This window comes from Malaclemys terrapin, chromosome 13 (assembly GCF_027887155.1).
Source record: "Malaclemys terrapin pileata isolate rMalTer1 chromosome 13, rMalTer1.hap1, whole genome shotgun sequence".
Taxonomy (NCBI): Eukaryota; Metazoa; Chordata; order Testudines; family Emydidae; genus Malaclemys; species Malaclemys terrapin.
The window spans coordinates 6324522-6350631 of NC_071517.1; the positions used below are offsets into that span (position 1 = coordinate 6324522).

The 26110-nt window shown below is 51.3% G+C and overlaps 1 protein-coding gene across 6 annotated transcripts in view; it reads right to left on the reverse strand.

Annotated features, from left to right (window-relative positions):
* ARSG (arylsulfatase G) overlaps nt 1-26110 on the reverse strand; it is a 93837-nt gene that overhangs the window by 25203 nt on the left and 42524 nt on the right. For all 6 annotated transcript variants that reach the window (XM_054047184.1, XM_054047185.1, XM_054047182.1 and 3 more), the window contains exons 7-9: nt 14445-14641; nt 12558-12638; nt 8322-8430 (exon numbers count right to left, since the gene is read on the reverse strand). In XM_054047184.1, the coding sequence (XP_053903159.1) occupies nt 8322-8430; nt 12558-12638; nt 14445-14641 (387 nt within the window). The remainder of the gene's footprint in view (nt 1-8321; nt 8431-12557; nt 12639-14444; nt 14642-26110) is intronic.

Here is a 26110-nt window from a genome sequence, read left to right on the forward strand (position 1 = left end):
TTGTCCTGTGTTTGTACAGCACCTAGGTGCTACCACAGTGCGCACGATAATCAGGTGGGATTTGAACCCCAATGCTTCCAAGTGCCAGGCCATGCCTTAACTCCTAGTTCATCCCCTAGTTCATCCTTTGGGCCTCCAGGTTCTCGGATACCTGGGAGTCCACATCAAAGAGGAAGCTGGCCAGAGATACTGCAGTTGTGGCAGGGCCGCATAACCCTTTACAAAGTCCCCCCGGAAGGTGCCAAGTTACCCTGTGAAGGGAAAGTGCTAACTCAGTCACTTTTCACTCCAGTCACAGCAGATCCTGTAACCTAGGAACATGTGGTCTCACTTATGCATCGCACACCGGAGCCATAGAAACCAGACTGGAAAATGAGAGCAGTGCTGTTTTGTGCACTTATACCGAAAAGCCGTCAGCATTTCCACCATCATCCTCTCTTTTCAGGGGTTTACAGCTCAGCCACAAAATACTGCTCTGGGCTAATTCCTGGTTACTCCACGTACTAAGCTCCTGCTAAGAGTGTGGCACACAGAGAGGAACAGGCATCCTGCCACCCAAGAGCTGCACCGTATAGACCCATAAGGCCAGGAACGGGAAGGGCGAGAGTTTCTGCCTGCTGTTTGTGGACTGCAGCCAGCTTTTACCGTGCTGATTGTACATGAACATGGTCTGATGGGATGGGACTGAGCATGGGATTGGGACCAGGAACTCCTGAGCTCTTGGCTCTGATACTGACTTCTTGTGTAGCCTTGGGGAAGTCACTTACACTTTCCAGGCCAAATTCACCACTGTCATAAGCAGGCACAACTCCAGTGAGATCAGGGGCAAATCCAGCTCTCTGCATCTCTGTTTCCCCTCCTCTAACCCTCACTTTCTGTAGCTCTGCTTCCCTTCTAATCCTCCCAGTTGTTGGCACAAATATGAATGCACTCCCACGAGGGCCATGTATGATTCCTACGTCCTCTGGAGTGGACAGCCACCATAGCTGCCTGTGAACGTGAGCATCAGGCAATCTACGATGGTCAAAACAAGCTACGCACCAACTTTGGGGATAGATGTGTCCTCCCAGGGCAGCCCCCCATCCCTTATAAAGGAAACAGGATGTCAGTGACATTCCCCAGAGATCCCTGGACCATGTGCACAAGGAGAGGAGAAACATTTCATGTTTAAAAGTACTTCAAGATCTGCAGATGAAAACAACCAGGTAAGAACTCAGCAGTGTTCATGACCTGCTTCGGTAAGAAGCACTGGGGCTTGGGGTTTTAAAAAGGGCTAAAGGAGTTAGGCACTTAACTCCCATTGACTTTCCATGGTAGCTGGGAGTTTGGGACCCTATGAAAACTGTAGCCTGTGCTCCTTTGACTCCGAAACCTCTCGCAAGTAGCTTTGAGAAGGCCCCTTACGCTAGGCTCCCACAAGAGTTACAAGAAGGCTGCGAGTGTCGGGGCACAGGGCTTCCATCGCTGGCGTGAACTAGCAGTGTGGATCAGCAATGAAAGCACCTCTTTCATCAGCACATTCTCCTCCTCAGGGGTTTATTCTTGCGGCGTTAAAGGAGATTGGATACAAGAACAAGTAACTCCCAGCCCTGGAACAGCAGCCTGGGAAAGGCTCTTATCCCCTGCATGCCTAAGGCACCTGAACAGGATGGCAACTCCCTGCTTGCTGGAAATGAAGAAAGGTCTCTGTCCCAGTCACAGCACTTAAGACGTATGACGGAGTTTGCCAGGGTGGGAAGAGCTCCTTCGGCCTCTTGGACCTCCAGGCAGCTGGGCCGAGCCAGGCGGGTAACACCTCTGTTTTAGGAAGCAAACATTAGCGGGGGGCACGTTCCACTGATCAGACACAAACCCCAGTGGCAGGAGCTCTGAGTTCTGCTGCTGACTCCGTGCGATCTCAGGTAACTAGCTGAACCTGCTTCTTAGCTTACCAGGCCTGAGGAAGGCAAAACAACCCTACAACGTGCCTGTCTCACAGAGGCACCGGGAGGTGGATTACTACTATTGTGCTTTGGGCTGGAGCAGAAGTGCCATGCCAAGCAGCAGTAAGGCTGCCGGGTATTATGGGGCCCAGGCCTGAACTCCTGACTCAACCAACACTCCCACGGAAGTCAAGGAGCACGACTGGCCATAACGGGAGTTTTGCCTGAGAGAGCACTTCTGGCCTGGGCCCACTGGTACTATCCCAGCTGCGTGAGTTGGAAACAGAGGAACTTGAAGCTCTTATTTCTCCGGCTGCTAAGAGACCGAGCGGCCAAACAACGCTGAGCAGAGCAGAAAGGCAGGCTTAGTCTAACGCCCTCTCCTAGAGGCTGGCTGATGGGTGAGGCAAGTGAAGAGGCTGTTAAATAAGTCAGGCTCCAAACAGAGAACACTCAGGCCTCATCCCCGGGGGAATCCCACCAGGCCAACAAGGTTCCATCAACCTAGCAACAGTTGCTAGGGGAGGTGGTGTTCCTACACCAACGGAAAACCCCCTTCCATCGCTGCATGGGGTCACGGTGCTGTAGCTACGCTGCCACAACGCCCGTAGTGTAGACGTGGCCTACGGCTCCCACTGAGCCAACCCCGAGGCTGTCCCCTGCTTGCAGCTCCCCTACTGGCCAGGCGAGCTGCACATGCTCTGCACCTCTCAGAATCTGGCTCTTAGCATTACCTCTTAGAACCATGGCAAGCTGTCATGCCAAAAATGGGTTGGAAACAGCAGCCAGGCTGGTGGAAATGATCAGAGACTCAGGGATTGTGTAAGGGGAGAAAAGAGGGATATGTGAGAGGGGCACATCAGACCCATTGGCCATGCTAGAAACAACCACATTTCACCCAGTCACAGCTCCTAACCATGGTTCCAATTCTGCAAAGGGACCTTCATGGCCTCACAGGCAAATGCCTTTGCAGGATGATTTAATATTTACATAGGAGTGCTCATAGGCCCCCATCATGCTAGGTACCGGGCAAACTCATAAAACTCTGCTCTAAAGAGTTTACAGTCTAAACTCAGGGCTAGTGCGATCTGTCTTGAAACCACACACGCCTGGGGTTATTCCATAACACAGCTCAGGCTCACCCAGTTTGGTGAGCCTTGAATGGGAGCCAAGCTTCGAGTTCGTAACGCCCTTATTCCTACGCTCTATGTTCCATGTGACACTGTGGCTCCAGCTGTTGCTGTCAATCTCTTTCCCCATCCCCCTGTGAGCAGTCTCCCCTGTGACTGGCTTTTGATCATGAAGATTTCAGAGTTCTCCGGGGGTATCATGTTCCAGTATCCCCTGCAGATATGAAGTGCAGATCACAGATGTCAGGAGGTTTCATGCTGTAACAGAACCTTTGATGACAATTCATCTTTTCTGTCAATGTTCCAGGTCTTCAGCTCGAACACAAGAGCTCTTTCTTAGCTGGCATCTCAGGATTCAGAGTTCGCTGACTGCTGAGCCAGAAAGACACGAGCTGGACGTGCATATCAAGGGAAGAAGAGGCTTCTAAGACCGTTGACGAAACTCCAGCCACGAACCACTCCCCGGCCAGGTCAACCAGCATAAATACACTGCAACAACTCTGCCTGGGGTCAGCTCGAGACTGAAAGGGTTAACAATTTGCACTTTAGCTCTTGTGTCAAGTTACCTTTGGTATTTTGAAGGTGCCTGCAATAAATATAAGGGATGGCACCTCCTTCCCTGGGATGGCAACATCCAAAACACAAAACTCACTTCCTTGGCTAAGAAGCCTGACAATTTAGTACACTGGAGACCAAATCTCTCTAGGTGAATGTGCATTTGTGACCTTCCAAGAGTTGTGTGAAGGCCAATGTGGTGCAAGAGGATGAATCTCAGAAGTAAAGCTGGGAAAACATGGCAGTCCTGAAAGAGGAAGATGCTTTTGCCTACATAGCAACCACTCATAAGGAGACCTGTGGGTAAATAAAGCCATTCAAACTTTCTGCTTAGGGTCGACGTCTATTTGAACAACACTGGACGTTCTGACACTACAGGTATTTCTTCCAGCTCGTTGTAGGGCAAGAACCAGGATGAATATTTTAAAAAAATCAATGAAGCGGAGCAGCAAGTAGCTCAGAAGGATCCTAGATGACATCACGACAGTCAATGCCTTGCTCTTTAAATCCACCTCAAACCATATTTTGCTGATGATACAACGCAGAGCTATTAAGCAAGACGCACACCAGTCCCTGCAAAAAATACTGCAGAATAGCTTTGCTCAATCTGCAGAATTTTGCCGAGAGTGTGTAATAAATGATGGTGCAATTTGCTTCTTATTCATCCCAGTGACCTACTTCAAGGCCCTACTTTTGACTAGTGAGGAGAATGGCAAAGGCACGACAGGCTTTACTAGTTAAATATCATTAAGCAAAACAGTTAGACACGACAGATTTCAGTGGAAACAAGCTAGTAGCAGCACGTTTGCACTGGCACGCAGGAGGACAGTGTGTGTAAAAGAACACAGAGTGCATCGGCATGTTTCTGTTCAGTTCTGACTTGCTTTCCGTGGCTCTGTGCCCTGCTGCCCACTGACCTGGGCTTCCTGCAAGCCTCGCTCAGCACTGCTCTCCCCAGGATAGCCACACAGAGCACAGACGCAGTGCAGGCCATTCCGAAGCCAGCCCAAGGAATTTGAAGGCGCTTCTACAGTGTAATCCATAAAGGGTCCAACCCTGCCGGGCTTATGCCAGCAAAGTGCCCATATCAACGTAAATGGGAGCTCTCTGCATGTAGAGGCTGCAGGATCAGTTCTTTAAGAGATTACACTCCACGTGCGCCTCCAAACATCACCCCACAAAGGCCTTCTGCATCACCATCGTTTGAGGGTGAGGGGCAACCTTCATCCACAAAGAGGTTTCCCCGTCGCACAAAAATGCTGCTTGGCTTCTTCCCCAATGGGCGCAAAGCCTTTACCCTGACTGCTTTAATTGGGGCTGGACATTTCACCCCGTGCACCTTCCCCCTGCACTCAGATCCATCGCTCACAACTCCACAGGAACGCTCCATCTGCTCCCAACAGCATGCGGAGTCTTTCCCAGCAGCATGTAGTGCTGGTTGCATCAGCAGCCCTGACGGAGAGACTGGAGTTACACAGGCGTGTCTCTTTCACAATGTAGCCAGCCGCTTGCATTTCCTGGACTTGGCGTGTTGCATCCTCCCTTCCTTCAGGGTGATCATTTCAGGTGGCACCTACGCTCTCCAATGCCAGTTGGGATCACAGGAACAAGAGATGGGAAAGACCCATCCGGACGGTCCTTGGGACCATGCCCTTGCCAGGGCAGGGGACAGCAATACATGGCATGCTGCACAGATGTTAGCTAATGAATCTCGGCCACACCGCTGTGCAGCGAAGAAGGTTTAACAGGAGGAGGAAATGGTGGCGAAGAAGGACTGAGGCCAACATTTCCAAAAGCATCCACTAATTCTGAATGCCCAGATTGGATGAGCTGCTTTATTCATCAGCCTGAGACCCTGAGTGCCTTGTTTTCAGATGTTCAAAGCACCCACATCTCCAGCTGGAGTAACTATGTCTCAGTATAAGGCGCAGGGGAGGAGAGTTAATTCCTGCACCAATCTGGGGTGGGCATAGGGATTGATGGGGAGTGTAGCTAGTGAGAACCCTATACTGGGCCTGACAGGTGTCAGCTCAGCCTGCAGCACAGATCAGAATAGCCACAAGGGCTCGTAATGTCCCCCCCGATTGCAACAGGCCCTCTGGGCCGTGGTAGAAGTGCCACACCATGCCCCCTACCCTGGGCTCCTGCAGTCAGGGAAGAGTAAAAGTCCTGGACACACCAGCTTTGCATCTTCTGGGGGCTTTACAGTTGCCTGGACTGGGACTCAGGAGACACCAATTCAATTCCTGGCTTAGTCACAGACTTCCTGTGTGACCTTGGGCAAGTCACTTAGTCTCTCTGGGCCTCAGTTTCTCCTCTGTACAATAGGGAGAACATCCTCAGCCCTTCCTCGCAGGGGTGAGTGAGGATAATATCCATTAGTGATTACCATGTGCTTGGATGCCCCTGTGATGAGGGGCCCATAAGTACCTAGAGAGGCACCTAAGAGCAGAGGCCACAACTGGAAAAGACTGCCTTTGGGTGTGGGCCCAAGCCCCAGGGTGAGCCAGTGGTCGTGTTGGGGCAAAAATTCAGAGCAGCAGGCTGCACTACCTCTCTAACCTGAGAGAGGACACATCAGCAATTCAGCCGATAAGAGTGCTCCATCTCTGCCAGATTTCCTGGAGGTGGATTCCTATTGGTTTAATGACGGCAAAAAGAAATACCCTGCAGCGCTGGGAAAACAAAGGTGACCTTTCTGTGAAACTATCTGCATCAGATTCTGTACGAAAAGCTGCTTCCAAAACAAGCTATTGAGGGATCAGAGGACAGGCTAGGGGAACGGGATGGAATCCATTGCTGACATGTCACGGGGAAAAAGAAATCTGGACAGTAAACAACCTGCACAGTTTTGAGGGTGAGTGTCAGAGAGCCTCACAGGCAGGTCACCAGTATAGAGCCCTTCCTGATTGGTAATGACAAAGATTATCACCCACTCATATCTGCCTGGTGGTCTCAGTCCCTAGCTGACTTGGGTGTCCCGCATTCGATGAGACATGAATCAGTGTCCTTGTCGGCAGTCCGGCCAGAGGCGCCTGCAAATAAGAGAGCCTGAGAAATCAAACTCTCCGGTTACCCCCAGGGAAAATCGCTCCTGGGGAAGGGGGAGGAGGAGGAAAGCTGGCACTGCTGTAGTCTCTGCTACACCTTCAGTCCCCAAGGCTCCCAATGGTGTGCCTTTAACTGGCATGAATGTCAGGTATAAAACCCCACAGCTTCGGGATAACTTGGCCCTGTACCCAATCCGTTAGACGGGCTACAAAATCCCAGGGCTCCACTTTGTTCAACATCATTGTATATATTCCCACTTTTCCTACAACTGTCCTGCCCTTTCCCCCCAGTGTGTGATTGACATTCACTAATGCCCATTTATTGAGATGTTGATTTACGTCACCACCATGTGCGTCACCACCGGATGTGGCCGGTGAGTGGAGTTCCTCAAAGACAAGCAGTCAGCCCTTCACTTGCAACATCCTGCCTTTTGTTGGTCTGAAGTTATTTAAACCTCTTCAGAGTTTGTGGTACTTAAATTTCCTTGTCCAACACTGACTCCCCGTCAGTGCATAGGAGATAACTGGATGCAGGCCAGGCTAGAGGCACTAGACCGGTAGAGTCCTGCAGATCTGCAGATATCTGCTTTAGATCCACAGATATCCACGGACCATGTTAGCAGATTGCGGATCAGATGCAGATACAAATCTTGCATCCGCGCAGGTCTCTATGGATCTGGGCTCATGTCAGTCTAGTGACCGAGAACCCACAGATCTGGGTGCCACGTTACCCCAGGCTCCAGACCAGAGTAGTTGCACTGTAGTGCTGTTTGCTGCCCCCAGCATGGTCAGTGGGTTTCACGGGATAGTGCATGAAGCTAGATTGCCCGCCCCTGGGGCTGTGCGGGACTGGAGAATTTCATCGTTAACAACAACAAAAATCTGGAACTGGGTATTTCTGAGAGTCTGCAAGTGCCCTTCAGCCCCCTCCTTCTCTAATCCAGCCACAACTGTGCGCCCTGAAACTCTGGCAGCTTCCTAGAGTTATCGCTGTCAAACCTGCTGGACTGGGTCTGGTAGACGTAAAAGCAGCAGTCTCTCCCTTTCCCACTCAGAGCTGCAATGCGTTCGGTAACTGCGGATGTGGGCTTTACACTCTTTCCTAGAGCATCCAGTCCTGGCTACCTCTCCCCCACCCCACTCCGTGACAGGGGACCAGGCTAGGCAAACAGTTGCTCTGATCAGTTGGAGCACAGCTTTTGTGTATAATCACAATTCCTTTCTTCCCTGTAAGGGGGATTAATCCTTGGAATGTTTTGCCTCAGGCTGTCCTGGCAGGGTTCGCCGGGCTGGCCCTCACTAAGAGAAGGACAAAGACTTGGATTCCACCAATGCCGCACGATACACAGTTTTATCCACAGCCCAGCTTGAGGTCAGGCAGGAACATCCCCCCGCAGGCACGCTGGCAGCGATCCTGGATTTTCCTCTACCTCCCTCTGAGCCATTGAGCAAAGGCTCATCCGTCAGGACCAAGCCGACAGATCGTGGTTTGCTTCCCAGTGTTTAAAGCAGAAAGGCCAGCAGTTTAGCTCATGCCCTGAAAGCCCATTACCTGCTTGGGAGAAAGACTATGTAAGATCCAGGCCTCCTGATGCAGGCTCCCAGTCCTGTGCTTAGATCATTAGACCTCACCTAGGGAAAACAAAAAAGTTTTGTCCTCCTACCTCAACAGTGCAGCGCTCGTCACGTTTGCAGGGATCCTGCCAGGCCAATAAGCCAGCGCCGGAACACGATGTCCCCCTTCCCAGGTCGTTTGCTTGGCTGCACTCCCACCTGGAAGACAGACAGGTATACTCACAGTGGCCCTTCTCACGGGAGCTTTTTGTTAACCCAAACCTCCCCTGATACAAAGTAAAGGAATTATTCAGAGTCACGGATACTAAACAAATTACAAAGCAGGAGGATTGCATCAGAAATGTGAAGCCGTGTCAGGAAAAAAAAAATCCTGCAGCGAAGTGAATTCAAAGAGTAGCTTCCTCCCAGCCCCCCAGTTTCTTTAGGATGAAATTCACCCTGGGCCAGCACTAGACCCATGCATGGCTTAATCCTGTACATTTTGAGTCCTTCCAACGTTTGGGGGTTTTAAGCTTACAGAGTTCTTTTTTTAGAGCAGGAGGAGAGAGAAAAGTTAGTTGGATTTCCCACTTTTGCCCTTTTTAACAAAGATTTGGGGTTGGAAAATGGATTCGATGACCCGGAGGTCCCCTCCAGACTAAAGTTCCTAACAGTACCTTTTACTTCTCATCTGTTTTGATGAGCAATAGAAAAATCGCAGAGCTGGTTTCACAAGACATGTAGCTGGGGAACACTATTTCCATACGCCTTTGATTTGTGTGAGAATCTAACACACAGAGAAATGTTTAGCTTGCGGTTACTGCTGATTTGGTTTTGTTTCTATGTGCAGGCCTCATGGGCTGGCTACAGGGGCGGGGTGTACATGCGTGTGTTTGTACAGTACCAACTGGAAACAACTCCAGTACATGAAAGCTGCACCCTCCAGATTGCTGAAATATACATACAAACACATACCTGCCAGGCCTGCACCTTTAAACTAACTCCCTTCTGACCACATCACAAACAATTTCCCCTACTCTTAATTACCCACTAGTTCATTTCCCAACAAACCTGGGTCTACCTCTAGCCAGGGAGGAAATATAATCCAGTGGTTAGAGCTCTAGCCTAAATAAGTCACCAGGACCAGATGGTATCACCCAAGAGTTCTGAAGGACCTCAAATATGAAACTATGTGCTATGTACAGTCATCTATGGCTTAAATCAGCCTCTGTCCCAGATTTTTAATTTGACCGTCCATAGTCCAAATAAAAAGAGGCCCTTGTATTTTTTAAATAAGGTTTCGCTTGTACCAAGTTACAGCTGGGTTAACTGAGACACAGTAAGGTCAAGTGATTCGTATACAAACCCATAATGACTCATAGCCGGCAGCAAGAGAGAGTCAAAGGAATATTCACTAGCTGTGCTACCTATACCACGTACTGGGGTGTGTTTAGTTACACAGGAAGCCAGAGCAGCCTTTTGACAAGCTCAGGGTGACCTTTTCAGTAGTAAACACTACGCTGAAGCAAAACAAAACAAAAAAATCCACATGGATTTTTCTCAGTGATAAAGGTTGCACAATTGTGTGATGCCATCAAATTACAAAGGCCAATGCTTTCTACAAAAACTTGACACCAGATAGTACAGAACATTCTCTTGCAAGTAATAACAAATCCATCCCAACAATAGGTCAAAAACTAGGACGTTTCCAGCGGGGAAACGGCACTGCTCCCCCTTTCAGTGCGACTCCCAGGCGAGGTACAAAACAGAGGGAACCGTGCCGGGGGACACCGTCCCCATATGCCTGGGAGGGGTGATGGTGGGTCTGCTGCTTCCTTCCATGGCAAATTCAACACACCTCCAGCGCCTCCTCGTGTCAACTGCATCGCCTTGGACACATCAGGGTTCCTTACAGTACCAGCCCTTCCAGGGTGTAACAGCTAAGGGTCCAACCAGCCAGAGATGGGGAGACAGGTTTGGGGGCTGCTGCAGAGGAGAGGCAAAGTTTTTATTCTGCTGTGCAGAGCTCACGAAGAGGGTGGGAAAAAGCCAAGACTGCAGTATTGCTATTCTCCCTCAGGAAGGGCCTAATCTAAAGCCCATCAAAGTCCCTAGAAAAACTCCTGGGATTTGGATCAGGGCCTAAGGAAAAGCCAAGTTGCTTGAAAAGTGCTTTCATTAATAACCAATGTTCTTTTGTAAACTCGCCAGCTAGTTTCAGGCCTCACCCAACCCATATAAAAAGCCTTGTCACCACAGGAATGACACTCACAACACGGACAGCCTCCCTGGTTCCCCTAAACCTCTACCCAAAAAAATCCCACAAACACCCTCTCCCAAGCAGAGATTTGAGCCCAAAGAGGGAGAAGTAGCAGAGACACCATGAAGTCCAGCAGGGACTGATTTTATATGGTAGGTGCTCAGGTATTGCAGTGATGGGCGGCAGTCTAAAACAGGCAGACAGATCACATACTCTGGGGTTGTCCGGATAGGCAAACCACATGCATAAGACCACAAAAGAGACCTGAGGCAATAGAATAGAGATCAGCACCTATAGGATTGAGATGCTATAGAACAAAGATATGAGAGGCACTTGGAAATATCTGTAAATATTCGTTTTTTGCATTAAGTTTAAGAAGGAACCTAGAGGGATTTTAAAAATCACTGCTCCTGACAGGTGTTTCTATATCCTTATGGACTTTCTCCCCTTTCTGTGAGGTCTGATCTGTAGGGTTGTCTATGAGCAGTGAGTTGCTAGCCCTGGTTTGTTCTTGTAGCGTTGCGAGTGGGTGCTAGGCTGCCTGTTGTTATCATAGGCTTGGTTGCTCATAGGTGTGTTGGGTTGTTGCTAAAGATTTATTTTTTTATTAGGTCAGAAGAGAATACAATCCCGATTTGCTGATTTTTGGGAGGTGGAGAAGGGGAGAGAAAAAAAAAGTATAAAAAAATAACCAAGCAAGAATTGCAAAAAGATGCCAGGAAAAGGGAGTACCCCTTGTTTGGCTGGCCAGCCCCACAGCCACCTTTTCTCGGAATCCCACATCAGTTTCCTCCGGACCTCTACTATATTTGGAAGATGTCAGGAAACAGATGAGGAAAGAGATGCTGCCTCCCTCCGCTGCCCCCTCCCCTTCCGTCCTGGAGCAAATGGGGAAATGTAACCCGACACACATTCACAGTGCGTAACACAAGCAGAAGCGGGAAAAGCCTGAGTCATGCTGGAGACTTTGGGCTGCTTGCGTGTAAATAATCAAAGCCACCACACAGATGGCTCCGCTGGAGACAGCAAATACTAAAACCCCACCTCCGTACAGTTAGATTTTAGGGCTTACAAGGACACACACTTACAGGCCTGATTTCCAGAAACACAGAGCACCCTGAACCCCTACGGAAGTCAGTGGGAATTCAGCACTTCCAGGACATTAAAATCCAAGCTCTAAATTAATTCTCAGCACAGTCAGAGCCCAGGTCTCAGCTTGGGTCACCTCAAGAGCTGGCTTCAGAGTAGCAGCCGTGTTAGTCTGTATCCGCAAAAAGAACAGGAGTACTTGTGGCACCTTAGAGATTAACACATTTATTTGAGCATAAGCTGTAGCCCACGAAAGCTTATGCTCAAATAAATGTGTTAGTCTCTAAGGTGCCACAAGTACTCCTGTTCTTTTCTCAAGAGCTGGGTGGACTTGAAGACCTTTTATATGCATCTCACAGCATCCTTCTCCGTCAGGGCCAGATTATAGTTTTATATCTCTCTAGAAGCTAAAGTATATCACACTATAGGCCCAGACCTAGGGGCTGTCAGTTAAAAAATTATGTTTGTAACTATTGTGCAACAAGAGAAAAGCTTGAAAGATGAGCCATGTGTGAACAATACCTGCCTGAGTCTGCAGACAGCCTAAGACCAATAGCTCCAAGAGGCGCAAACTTCTCCAGTCATCTGAAGGCTGCTGCTTCCATAAGAAGGGGTAGGGCCATGCATGGGGGAGGGACCAGGAGGCTCCATGGGCATGTGTCCAGGGCCCCAGCCTTAATTCAGCCAGATGCCCCGTGACATTTTGGGGAAACACCTGCCATTTAGTACTAGCTGGTCCATTCTAAAGGCAAGAAATTTGCTCTTCAGAAATTGGAGCTCCGCAGGTAAATCAATCCATGGCAGAGCTGGTGCAGCAGTAGCCAGACAGCTGGTAGTGAACTCTGCCAGAGGCAGGGAAGTGTCCTATCTCTCCCTTCTGCTTGGTGGCCAGATTTGAACAAGGGCCTTCCAGGAGCAGGTCCCTCCCAGCTCCCAGCAGGTCACATGTGATGGCTACCAAGATGCTAACAGCTTTGCGAGCAGCCTCATCGTTTACCTCGTTGCCTTTGCCATGCCCCGGAGAACGGGCCCACGCTCCCTGCAAGCTCGCACTTCTGAGCCCAAGGGCCGTTGTCTCCTGGAGGAGAGAGAAACATCTTAGTGAGTAACAGCCTGACACAGACAAGTTGGACTGAAACACAGCGAACGAGTCAGACCATGAAGACCATGGGAGAGAAGCTAGCCTCCGTCCCTAGGACATAAACTCGGATCAGCTCCATCAAAACGAAGCGTTACTTTGATTTTCACCTGGGAAACTGAGTGAGGATGGCCCAATCTCACACAGCTTCCACGGAGCAGATTGTCTGGTGGCCTCTCTCAATGTGGGTGGACAGAGCCCCCTGATGTTTGGGGGGAAGTGGGGAGCTGCTGCGGATGATATTTTCTCCCCATGGGGGAGCTCATAGGCCCTTTAAAGAGGCAACCAATCCCCTGCTCTCCTCCTCTGCAGCACCTGACGGCTTTTTACCTCGGCAGGCGCTTGAATGAGGACTGACTGAACGGCTGACAATGGAGGTTATTTCCAAATAACAGGGCCATGTTTTCTCAAGGGGGCTGAACTTCCACTCAGGAGACTGAGTCTAAGACGGGGGAGGGGGGACAAGAGCAATTTGGCGTTAATGAGCCGCAGAGCTGTTCCTGTCATCGGAATGGCAGTGAAGCAAGACATCCTCATTAGGGAGGCGTCTCAGCAAGAGCGGATTTGGGTTTTTTAATTAACGGGGATTTGAGGTTTAATTTGTAGACACGGATGTCCAGGTTCATCCGCCCGCCTGAAGTGGGGCAGCCTGGGGAGGGCGGGGGGTGTGGAGACGGTTGGAAAACAAGTTGCCTGACAGAAGGGATCGTCGCCGAGTCTGACAGAGCAGCACAGGCCTGTGAGGCCCAAACCCTGCCTATAAAGCAGGTGGGGGAGTCCAGCCTCCCTAGCAACCCCCAAGGCGGGTGAGTCTGACCTATCCTGGCAAATTTACAGCCCCCCATCTGCACGGTATCTGAGTGCCAGTGGACCAGCACCTCAGGCAGGTCCTGACCAACAGGAGAATCCAGAGGAAACTCTCTGGGGATCCTGGCCCCCATTCCCCACACCCCCAATTTTAAAGGGGAGAGGAGTCCCCCAAGTTTCAGGGTGGGCCTGAGAGCCAGTTCCTCAGAGTAACCGTGTCGCTCTCAGTGGTGTCTCCTGGGTCTCACCTGAGGCCAGGCACCATTCAGCATTTTCCACAATCCAGCTTTGAGTATTGCTCTGGGCATGCAACCGACCAAACCTCCTCAGTCCATATTGTGCCTGCAGCTCCTCTTGTCCATTGCTCCCCATCTCCCTGAAAGCCCACTTGGCCAGGAGGGGTTTATTCCCCACCCCTGTTGTCGCCCCCCGATATTCTGGCTTACACAGGGCTGTCCTACGCTGGTTCGCCTTGCTCGACAGAAGGGCCAGGGAAGGGGACTCAACAAAAATGGCAGGGGAACGTGAGACAGGCAGGATAATAGGAATGGAAGAAACACAACCCGTAGAGATCCTGCTCTCGGTTACACCGGTGAAACTCCACTGACCCCGGTGCCGCAGCTCCCAGTTCACACCAGAATAACTGAGAGCAGAGGTTGGCCTGTGGCTTTAATACTGTTTAGCGCAGATGAATACAAAGGAGCAGAGTTCATGGAAGATGAGATTCAACCCCCTGTGCAGAGGCTGTGAACAAGTCCTCCTCTCTCCCAAATTAAGCCCCACTTCAGCCCTAACACAATGCTAGGGCTGTCCCTAAGACAGCGTCCCATTTGCACGTGGCTCCCGCTCACCCCTCGCCTTGCCTGCGGATCCCAGCAGTATGTAAATGTCAGTTATCGAGATGCTCTGCTGTTACTGCAGCTGGTTTTATTGCTTCACCTGTGAACCAAAGGAATGTGTTTTCCTTCCCGCAGCCGTCAACTTTGTCCTTTATCCGTCCCACCAGGGCATCCATCTCCCTCAGGCTGGCTCGGTATGGCTCAGGGAACGAGGAGCTGGAGGGAGGCTGAGCGAGGACCAAGGGCACGTGCATATGGGCCAGCGCTAGGTATAGGAAGAACGGGCGTCCACTTTCACTAGACAGGAAACATGGGAAATGTGTTTAGCACGCTGGTTATGAGAAAGGTGTGAGGCGGGGGGAGGGGGGGGAGAGCCTGGGCAGCCAGGCCAGGGGGAAAGGTTTTCCACAGTCTCTAATGCGGAAGGAACTTTTACAGAAGACCACCAGTGGGTGGGGCACTGCACTTTTACCCAGGAGATCTGGTGTCGATTCTGGCTCTGTCACAGATACACCGGGGACCCTTGGGCAAGTCACTTCACTGCTGGGTGCCTCCCTTCCCCCTCCCACCGTCCGCCTGCCTTACCTATTACCATTGTGAGCTCCCTGGGGGAGAGACTAGCTCACTCTGAGTTTGTACAGCGCCTAGCACAATGGGGCCTTGAACTCAGCTGGAGCCTTGTGGCTTCACCTCATGGGCCTCCGTTTTCGCAGCTGAGGAAGGTTAGACAGAACCTGCTGTGGCAAATCAAAGACGACACTCTTAGCCCTTTCTACCACGCACACAGCCCCTCATCCTGGAGCTCAGCACCTTGCTCCCAGGACTCTCAGCACCTGCAGCTTGGGAGGAGAGAGCTCCGAGCTGGGAATCCAGCCTGCACCAGGGCACGGCGGTGCTGGACCCCTGCGAGGGAGGAGAAGTGCTTGGAGCATAGGACAGGGAGCTGGGGGCTAACAGGAGAAGTCACATGAAGGAAACAGGATCTGTCCCTCCCCTGCAGGAACAAGCAAACGAGATAGGAGACGTGATACAGAGGGGTCTCTCTACCTCAGGTTTAGTACACACGCTACCCCAGGCAGCATCTCTTTCTTATCCAGAGGCCAGGCTCTCCCCCTCATCTCCAGTCCTTCGGTCCAAAGGCAGTTCTAGGCAAATTGCTAAGTCCAAAGTCACCCAGTCAGCTGTCAGGTAATTCACCCCCCAGGCCTGTAAATCTCCCCACTCGCCTAGGGCCAATAATCAGAGCAAGCGCAGGCTACGGTTGGCGCAGTAATAAACATGGCAGGCAGTGACGCCCAGGAGGAGGACCCGTTTATAAGGGCTGGCGAGCACCCAGCCTGTAGGTGCATGGAGGGGAAGCAGACTTTCTCTCATGCCATGGGGCAGGGCCCAAGCAGAGCACCAGAGACTGAGGGCGCCTAGCACAGACAGCAGCGTTGGATTCCCAAACAGGGCCAGGGCAGAGGGTCGGCCTCACCCACCTTTCTGCACCTGCCTCTGGGAAGGTGTAGCAGGGGCTGCACGCCTGGATTCACGCTTCAGACGCCAGCTTCTGACCCTGGCTGGATCAGTCCCGCCTGCCCTCCCACCTTCAACATAAGCAGACTGGGAGGGGGAGGGATGTAAAAGGGTCACTGGCTTTTCTGCAGATAAAATCTACGTGAGAGGCGAAGCACAAGGAAGAGACCAGCAAACCTGCCTCCCAGGTGGGTTCAAGCAGCCTCGGCACCTGCCCTGGAGTCGAGCAGCTGCACGAAGTCCCAAGCCCAGCCTCATTCTTTCCTGTCACTGGGCGAGAGTCAGTTTTTCCCTGGCGCTGTTCACGTATCCCAGAATTTTATTTGCTTTTCCCCCAGTTGCTAAGCGCCCGCTGCATCCACCACCGCTCCTGGCCCAGCCTGAGGAACCCGGGAGCGCGGGGGCTGTTTTCTCGCCCCGATTTCACTTCCTAAGCTCATTTCTTGGCAGTCAGATGCACTCGCTGCTTGGCTGCCTTCCAGGCCTAGTTCTCCTTCCTGGCTGCCTGCAGTCCCCAGCGATCCAGAGAACAGGTTCAGCAGCCGCAAGGCAAGCTTCCTCCACCGTCCCCGTCAACATGCCACAAACCTGACCCAAAGGGGCCACAGCGAGGGCCTTGCCAGCACAGACAATCTGAGGGAAGTCTCTGGCTGCAGCTCCCGGAGCTCTATCAGCGTTAGCTAGAGCGGGAGTGCTAGCCTAGGCCAGGCACTGCTGTTCCTACCTCCACATCCTCTTACCCTGCTCTGAGCAAGCCTAGGCGGCATGGGGGCTGATGCTGCACACTAGCGCCCCCGCTTGGTGGAGCTGTACCATGCTAGGGTGATGGTGGGAGTTTTCCCTCCAATGGTCAGTCCTGCGTAGGAGAGGGCCGTTCTGTCACCAGGACCCCGCGAACCTCAGCCTCAGCGGGAATACCCACGGCTCTGCCCCCCAACCCCACCAGACCCCAAGCCTGCAGAGTTAAGGGTGAGGGGAATTACAGAGTTTTGAAGGGAGGCTCAACTCTCCTCCCCTTCAAGAGATTCTGGGGCCACCTAAGAAGGAGGATGATAACGAGGTTAGGCCACGAGCGTAAGACTTGGGAGCCCCAGGTTCAACTTCCTGCTTCACCCCAGACTCCCTGTGTCACCATAAGCAAGTCATTGGCCTCTCTGTGCCTCAGTTTCCCATCTGTACGACCGGGACTGCCACGTGCTTTGCGATCTACTGTTTTTCCCTTTGTTTTCATTCCCCTGCAGAAATCCAAGGTAAGATCCGGACCCCACTGCATCAGGAAGTAATTTAAAAGGATTAAAACAGAGGGAAACAACCACGTCGGCTGCACAGTGGTGTCTCAGAACTGCAAACTGCGGGCATTCAACTTTTCACCAGGCATGTTTAGAGAAGGATCCTGTTATTGAACAAACCGGAGGGCTGCTGATCGTCCCCCCTTGAATTTTGTTTTTAAATCACCCGTGGACACATCCTGTTTTCTTGTTTACGGGCTATATTTATCTCCTCAAAAGAGGCCCGCTCTTCCGCAGGGCCCTGTGAAGGGAAGGATGGGATGACAAGTGATCGGGAGGAACTGGGTCATCCCAGTGACGCGTGTGTGTGCGCGCACGCGTCAAACAAAGGGCTGGAAGTCACCGAAGGACACTGCAGTCTGCCTCGCTAATTCCCAGCCCTGCAAGTCTGCTGCCGAACCAGGGTCTTATCATTGCAGCCTGATCAAATTTTAAAAGAATTACGATGCTACCATGATTCCAGCAGAGCACATTTCGACTCTGCGGCCTATGTTTCCTTCCTTTGCCTAGAGGATGTCTCCCACATCGAGCAAAAACATCAGTCAATCCTAAAGCTCCCTGAATAGCCTTTTTATTCCACAGCCTAGCTGGAGCCAGCCAAAGTGTCACACCCTATTGCACTTAGTTGCTGGGCTGTTACATTCCTGTACAAAATTTAGCTTTAATTAAAATATGCATGTATGTTTCTAGCCATTACTGCTGTGGGGGGAAAAATCACTTTCTCTATGTGGTGTGATGCAACCTGAGATTGCAGAGAGTCTGAAACAAAAGCTCAGGGGAAAGATAGGAACTGTCCCTTTATTTCAACAGGGTATCAACCTTTAAAACGTTAAGTAAGGACAATTTCAGCATCAGCGTTGTTAACTGCTTCAGTGCCAATCGTTTTCACAGACCCAGCCCAGCTACTCTGAGCGGGGTCTAAATTGAATTTGAGGAGAATACCACCATTTTCACACACCCACACCTGGACACTCTACTCAATAGGACCCCGTTTTCTGAATGCTTTTCTAGAGTCTGTCTCAAGCCAATCTCTGCAAACCCAGGGACAACACTGCAGCAAAATTTCACCCGAAACTATTCACCCTTTCAGCAAAAAGTATGTTCATGGTTCCCTTGACTTCATATCTAGGGAAGTGGTGGAAGTAAATCAAGATCTTAGGAGCAGATCTTTTTGTTCTGTGTTTGTACAGTGCCTTGCACAATGGCACCCAGGTCTGGGGCTTCTAGGTGTTACCTCAACACACATAATAATGTTAATAATTTGGCCCGCTGATTGCAATGGGAGTTTTGCATGAGGGAGCATGTTTGGATCTGGCCCAAACAGCAGGAGTACAATGTTTCTAATAGGAGGTGGGGAAGAAATCCAGAAATAACCGGATTCATCCCCAGTCCACTCAGCTGTGAATCCTGGTTGCCTTTTGCATCCACACTCCATGATGATTCTGCAAAAAAATATATATATAAAACTTATATCGTTTAATCCATAACTCATGGGTGGGGCTTTTAGAATAAAATCCTTTGATTTTGTACCTCACGTTCCCTTGGTTCTGTGTCCCTGGATGAATCTCACTGCCTTGAGCTGCTCAGCCTTGACACATCTAGCTAAACAAAGTATAGCAGATGCACCTCGTGTTCTGTCATTGTCTAGCAATGTGAGAGAGTCAGGCAAAGAAGAACTATAGCAAACTAAACTATTCAACAGTTAAGCAGCAGCAGCCAAACTGGACTCTGCCTCCGTGAACAGCAACCTGTTTAATCCAGTTCTCAGCAGATAGTGAAACATTTCCCCCAAATAGCTAGAAATTGCTTTAAAAGCTTTTCTGTTAACCCTGCGTGTGTATGACCATGCACAGTGCAGCTGCTTCTAAAACAGTCACATGGGATCAGGGCAGCAATTCAGGGACAAGCCTTCCCAAGGGCACCCATGTTTTTGCACAGGCCCCCCGATGCATGTGAACCAGCTGGGGGTTAAGTACGTGCACAAGCAAGCCCCAGTTTGTGGTATCTGTGCTCCTAAATGGGTGCAGATACAAGGCAAGACCAGTACTGTAGCAGATTCTAGTTACTCTCACGCCAGGATTCCAATGAGGGCTGGGTACCAAGGTGATAGATAAAAAACAGATTAGCACAGAGGTAACTCAGGGCAGAAACTGCCCTGGAAAATACAGGTTTAAGGTGCGTCAATACCACCACTCCCTGGTTTAGATAACACAATCTGAGGCTGGTCAGAGTTCAGGCTCAGAGTTTGTCACTGACGAGTGAGGCAGGCCTAGCGCTGAACCGACAGGCTCTTCTTGGTGCACATCAATAGGACGCCAGCCATGTCAGCTTGTTCAAGGGCAGTGGGATGGTTTTAGGATCCCCTTTTTCATCCCCAGAGACACTGGCAGCTTGTGGGGCAGTATCAACTGCAGCCAGCAGTTCCATAGCTTCTGGGACACAGATTTGCTTTCTCCTCGTGCCCTGGCAGGATACAGAGGAACCTAGCCTCCAGCTCTGACTCAGGGGTGTTTAATCCTGCCCCAGCAGCTGATCCGGTATGAAGAGAATCAGATTCAGGGCCAGCCCATGCTACCAGGACCAGAACGCTCTGGGTCTCACTACACAGAAAGGGGCTAGCTGCACGTGGCATAAATCCCCTTTCCAATCCCTGTAGAAGGCCACACCCTGCTCTGACTGAAGTCAATGGCCAGACTCCCTTTGGTTCAGTGGGAGAAAGATGAGATCTGCCACACACAGCTGAACTCCGCACTCGAGTGCTCTTTTGAATTAGGCTCTGCAGCCGTGTCTGTTTGATGACTACTTAGCATCTGCCCAGCCTCACACCATGCAGAAAGCTGGTCTGTAAAAGTGACAGTGGAAAACTGATGGACAATAGGAACCGGGAGCGACTCTGATCTTTGCCTTGGGACTTGCGATAGTCAGTCCTGGGTCAGTGCTGGTTTTAAGGCTTAGTTTCTCACAAGTCACCACGGCAAGAAAGAAACGCTCTAAATACCTTAGGAAATGGAGGAAGCCTGGCTTTCTGTTACCTTAACCCTAACAAGCCAGGATAAAGGGGGGAGGGATAGCTCAATGGTTTGAGCATTGGCCTGCTAAACCCAGGGTTGTGAGTTCAATCCTTGAGGGGGCCACTTGGGGATCTGGGGCAAAATCAGTACCTGGTCCTGCTAGTGAAGGCAGGGGGCTGGACTCAATGACCTTTCAAGGGCCCTTCCAGTTCTAGGAGATGGGATATCTCCATTCATTTCATTTCAAAGTGGACCTTAAAGTCACAGCATCCAAATTACAATCCATCTGGATGGAGGGGGGGTTTCTGCTTGAATTCCAAATATGAGTTCAGCTGCCACTGTCACCAGAACCACCAGCATTAGAAGCCAATGTTTTATCCCACTTAAAATGGTATAAAGCTTTAGGGTCAGACCCTCCACTGTCCTACAGCTTGGGCACATCCAGACCCAGCAAAGTGGAAGTGACTCTGATCTAGGTACCTCTCCGGCTTCTGTCGCTATCATACCTGAGCCCCTCCCATTACAGAAGAGATGCTGGCTTTCCCTCTCTTTTCCCCAGCAGGCACCACGAAGCAGGGCTGCAGTTTGTGTTTGGGGACTGAGCTGATGGGATGGAGAGTGCGGTCATGGGAAAGCCTGGGAAGAGAGGCTGGTTTTACACTCGGCTCGGGACACAGCCATGCTCCTGGTCACTCCTGTTTTATCTGTGAATAGCATGTAGGCTATGAACTAGGAGTTGCAAATGATTTTAGCAACTGGAGTAAGGAAGGAGAAAAACCAAGATGGTAATCAGAAGGATGTGGTTTTCTAGATCTACGACCCTGTGAGCTGCCAGGGCAAGGAATGATTTCAAAGACCAGTGCAAATGCTTTCAAGGAGAGTGCACTCTCTAGCATCGCTCCTAGATCATTTTTCAGAAAGAAGCAAAGGAATGTGAACCCCAAATTCACATTTCAATCATGTGTTTTGCAAACTACTAGGCCACTGAAGACACCTCTGCATCCATTGATCTTGGCTGGCTAGACAATACGCTGCTAAATATATATATATCTGTCCCAGCAGACACTGGTATCCTTTTCGTCTACATCATCAATCTTCCCACATCCCAGTACGCTGTCCCAGCTGAAGGGAGAAGAAAAAAGTTCCCTTCTCAAGGGCTGTCAGCTTGACAGCAAACAAGTGATTTCAAAAGCACAGTCCATGGGCAGAGCTTAAATGCCCCCCAAATATAGCATTTAACCCCTGACAAGCTGGGCTTGCTCTTGCACTCCAACAGCTCTGATAATCTGGAGTTTGCTCCTCATGTCCTTGCCCCCTGTTAAAGGCCTGGTGATGCTGGGAATTGCTCAGTTTGGTTTTCCAAGCTCAGGTCAGGAAGTGGGATGTCATTTCTAAGTCCTGTTTTGGTTCTTCTTATGTGAGTGTCAAAGGATCAAAAATCCCCCTCTTCTTCTCAGAAAACTCTGGGCCTGATTCTCAGTTACTCACGGGTATGGAGTGGGCTGCCCCAAGGGATAGCTTTAAGCCACCTTTACATACTCCATATCCGGGGGCCACGCAGAGTCCTGTCTGGCCTCGGATATAAGCTAGAGCAGTCCCAGGGCTGCTCCAACTCATGTTCTGTTTCCCATGGCCCCTGTGAAGCAGAGATAAGCCATAGCGTAATGTATTCCAGCCACAGAGCAGCATACTCTAGCTACATCCCTGACATTCAACAAAAATGATCAGGGGGCTGGAGCACATGACTTATGAGGAGAGGCTGAGGGAACTGGGATTCTTTAGTCTGCAGAAGAGAAAAGTGAGGGGAGATTTGATAGCTGCTTTCAACTACCTGAAAGGGGGATCCAAAGGGGATGGATCTAGACTGTTTTCAGTGGTGGCAGATGACAGAACAAGGAGCAATGGTCTCAAGTTACAGTGGGGGAGGTCTAGGTTGGATATTAAGAAACACTTTTTCACTAGGAGGGTGGTGAAGCACTGGAATGGGTTACCTAGGGAGGTGGTGGAATCTCCTTCCTTAGAGGTTTTTAAGGTCGGGCTTGACAAAGCCCTGGCTGGGATGATTTAGTTGGGGATTGGTCCTGCTTTGAGCAGCGGGCTGGACTAGAACCTCCTGAGGTCCCTTCCAGCCCTGATAATCTATGATTCTCCCTGCGCCAGGGATTGGGAAACAGAGCTGGTTTACAGCCCTTTCACTAATTACACACCAGCCAGGGAGGCTCCCCGTTGAAGGGAGATTCTCAGGGGGCTGCTTACATCTTTAAAGCACCTTTATAGTATCCAAGCAGGGCAAAGGGGCCTTATCGCAACAGAGAATCAGGCCCTAACTCTATGTTCTGAGATCAGTGAATGGTACGGGCCTTCTCAGCCCCCCACTTAGGGGCCTTGAGCCAAGCTCACTTACACTGGCAGCAGCATGGGACCCTGCAGTTCAGCTGTCACCAGCCCTGCACAGATGCCTGAGTGGGAGAGAGACGGGAGTTCAAACACTATGTGAATCTAGCCCTGCTGTAGTTCTAGACTCTATCGATACTGTGGGGAGGAGCTGGGTCCTGCCCGTGGTCCACCCAGCCCACACGCTATACACTGCCCCCTTTCAAAAGATGCTCCATCAGCCACACTCTCCCCCCCCAACAGAGTCCTACCAGATACAAACAACAGCCCTTATCGCAGATATGAGGCAGCTATTTAGTGCTGGGAGCCATCACTCCTCCCAAGAGGAATTCTCCTGCAACCCAGAGCTCTGCAGAAGCCCCACAGTTTGGGCTGGATTAAACTCTGAGAATCACACCAGGCTTTTGCATCTCAAAAGAAAAACTTCCCTTTTCACAGAGCCTGCTCTGCAAACAACATATCCTCCCCCCCAGCACAAACACACAGCAATAGACTGCTCCCCTCTCTCACCCAGCCTGATAAACATTTCCCCTGGTCTCTCTCCCCCACCCATCTCCTTCTGGAGGGCCCCTTTAATTAGGGGGAATAGGAGCCACCTGTTCACCATCAGTGGCTCCCAATGCATGAGATGCCCGCTCTTCTCCCAGAGGGAAAGCAGGGCAGCTGTGTCTGGTTAACTCCTGCTGGTAGCTTCCTTCTCTCCTGCCTGCAGTCTCCCCTGTTACATCTCTCATCCTTTGCTGGGTCTCAGAATGGGGTTCTGTTAACTAGGACAAAAGCGCAGCTCTCTTCCTCTGGAGAGCACCTTAGCCCAGGGCCACCTTCACCAGTGAACTCCTCTCCAGGGCCTCAAAGTAGCTGTAAACCCATCGCTCCTGGCTGGTTAAATGAGGCTTCTTTGATCACTGGAGTGGCTCAAAGTAGTCAGAGCATATAGGTGACCCTGGCCCAGCATCTCCACTGGGCTGTGGGACTTGCCTGGGAGGCGGTGAGGGCAGAGGGGTGCGGTGAAAAAAGGGAGACCTCACTAAGCCATGTCCTAGTGGGGAGATCTAACAGACTGAGGACTGGGCTCCTAAGGGGATCAGGCCACTTGCAGGAGTCTTTCAGGGCCTGATCCTGTGAGGTGCCCTCAGCTCTTTGGAGAGACCCGAGGGGAATGTTGACGTTGGTTGGCCTGGACAAAGCCCTGCGCTAGCCCCTGCAGGATGGACTCTACAAAGGCCCGTTCCACCTCTAATTTCTATGAACCCGCACTGCACTCACTGGGAGCTTTGCTTATGTGGGAACTGAGGAGAACCTCACTCTGAATGACACCAATGGGAATTTTGGGAGGGGAACAGAATCGGGCCTTAAGAACTGCAGTATTTGGTCCAGTAACAACCTTCCCTTTCCTGTGCTTCCCCAGTTAATGTTGATTTCATAGCACGTGTGGCTAAGCCCCCCGTGCTCTCAGAATGCAGCCTGGCCCTCAATATGTCTGTTACGTAAAGACAGATTAAAAGACTGGACCTTTCCAAAAAATCTTACCTGTAAGCACACATGGCCCCTGCACAGGAGATGCCCTGAAGACAGCAGCACTTTTACTACGAGCCCTGCAGAGCATTCTTTCATGGCTAGCCGCCTTTTCCCCCTTGAAGAGTGCTTTGAAAAGTGACTCCACAGAAATTTTCTACTCCACAGATCCACTCCCTGTCCATATTCAGAGGGAGGTCCGCTCACTCTGATGACACACTAAGGTTCAGTTTCACATAGGTACGTTGGTGGCTAACTCCCATATTTCAATAAGAGTTAGGATCCTAAATACCTCTGGGGATCTGGGCCTAAGACTCCAGTCCTGCAAACTCTCACTGCTACGCTCCTGTTAACTCTGGGACAGTGAGATGGTATCATCAACTAGTCTGGCATCAGCAACAGAAATGCAAACTCAGTTCCCATGGCTATGCCAAACTCAGCTCTCAGAAATACCAGAGGGCAGAAAGGGTCAAGCTGGGTCAGAACGGCAAAGTCTGTGACGACTAAACAAACTCCCCTCCAGAACCTGGAATGGAACCCAAGATTCCTGAGTCTCCACTATTCCTCTGCTGGCAGCAAACCGCTGCGAAACCAGGTGGCAAAGGGTGTGCCCCATCCCCCATAGTGGAGGACAACCTACTGCTGCCGTCGGTTAGTCCGTTAGCTCAAGTGGCAAAGGACTGTGCCGTGCATCTGATTGTAACCCTGCTGATTACCCATCTAGGGAGCCGTATGATTTCACATGATGCCATTTGCTGTTTCAAAAACCTAGGAAATTATACACACAACATCCCCCTGGGGGGATTCTGCATGACTGCGCGCACACAGACCTCCGCAGAATTCCCGTGCTTCCCTGCCGAAAACGGCAGGGAAGCAAAGGGAAGCCACGTGGGGGAGGGGGGGGGGGGCGACCATGGGTGCAGTTTGGGGGGGATTGCCCCACCAAACAGAGGTGAGGCATGGGGGGGGGCACATGGGGTTACATGCCCCTCCCTCCCACCATCTCTGCGAGCGCAGAGCTGCCCACCTGAAGGAGGCTGCCTCTAGGCGCTGCTGACTCTGCAGCTGAACACCACCTCCTGGGTCCTAGAGCCAGTCGTGCTTCCCTTCTGTGTGCTGGGAGCCTTCCCGTTTCCTGGGCAACAGTGAGTGCCAGGAGGGAAGGGGGGTGACGGGGTGGTGGGGAAGGAAAGGGGGTGGAATAGGGCAGGGGGAGGGGAATGTGGGCGTGAAGGGAGGGGGGTGGGGCATGGGGCAGTGGGATGAGATGGGGAAGAAGGGGGATAGGGGAATCGAAGGGGGAAGTAGGAGCCCGGCATGTGGCATCCTCTCGGCAGCAGCTGGGGCTCCCCCCTTAAGAAGGCCCATCAAACCTGCACCCTGACAAGCCCTAACCCCCTACACCTGGACCCTCCCGCCGAGCCCCCCCACCCCACTGATCCCCAACCAGCTGCACCTGGACCCTCACCCCATCTAGCCACACTCTTCCAGCACTTGGACCCCCCCACAGCCAGACCCCCCCACCGAGCTCCATCTCCCCAGACCCCCCTCTGCTGAGTCCCATCCACCTTCACCTGGATCCCCAGCAGAGTCCCACTGCCCCTGCACCCAGAACCCCCCAACGAGCCCCTGTTCATCCAGATCTCCCACTGAGCCGCCTGCATCCAGACTGCCCCACACAAAAACCTCTCACCCCACACCTGGATCCCCCCCACACTAAGCCCCTCCACACTTGGATCCTGCTGGGCTGAGCCGGCCCACCCACACCTGGTGCACCTGATGCAGAGGGACAGGGCCCCGGGGTGTTTCTGGGGCAGGCCCAGCCCTTGCACTGTGTCAGGGTCAGGTGCAGCCTCACTGCTGAGTACTGGGGGAGGTGGGGGCTTCAGGGTGATCTCCCACCTCAATGCAGCCAGTGGCCTGTGCTCCCCACTGCCATGCTGGAGCCACAGTTATTTACTGACAAATACAATTTGCAGAATGTTGCAGAATTTTAAAATATTGTTCGCATAATTTTTAATTTTCTGGCACAGAATTCC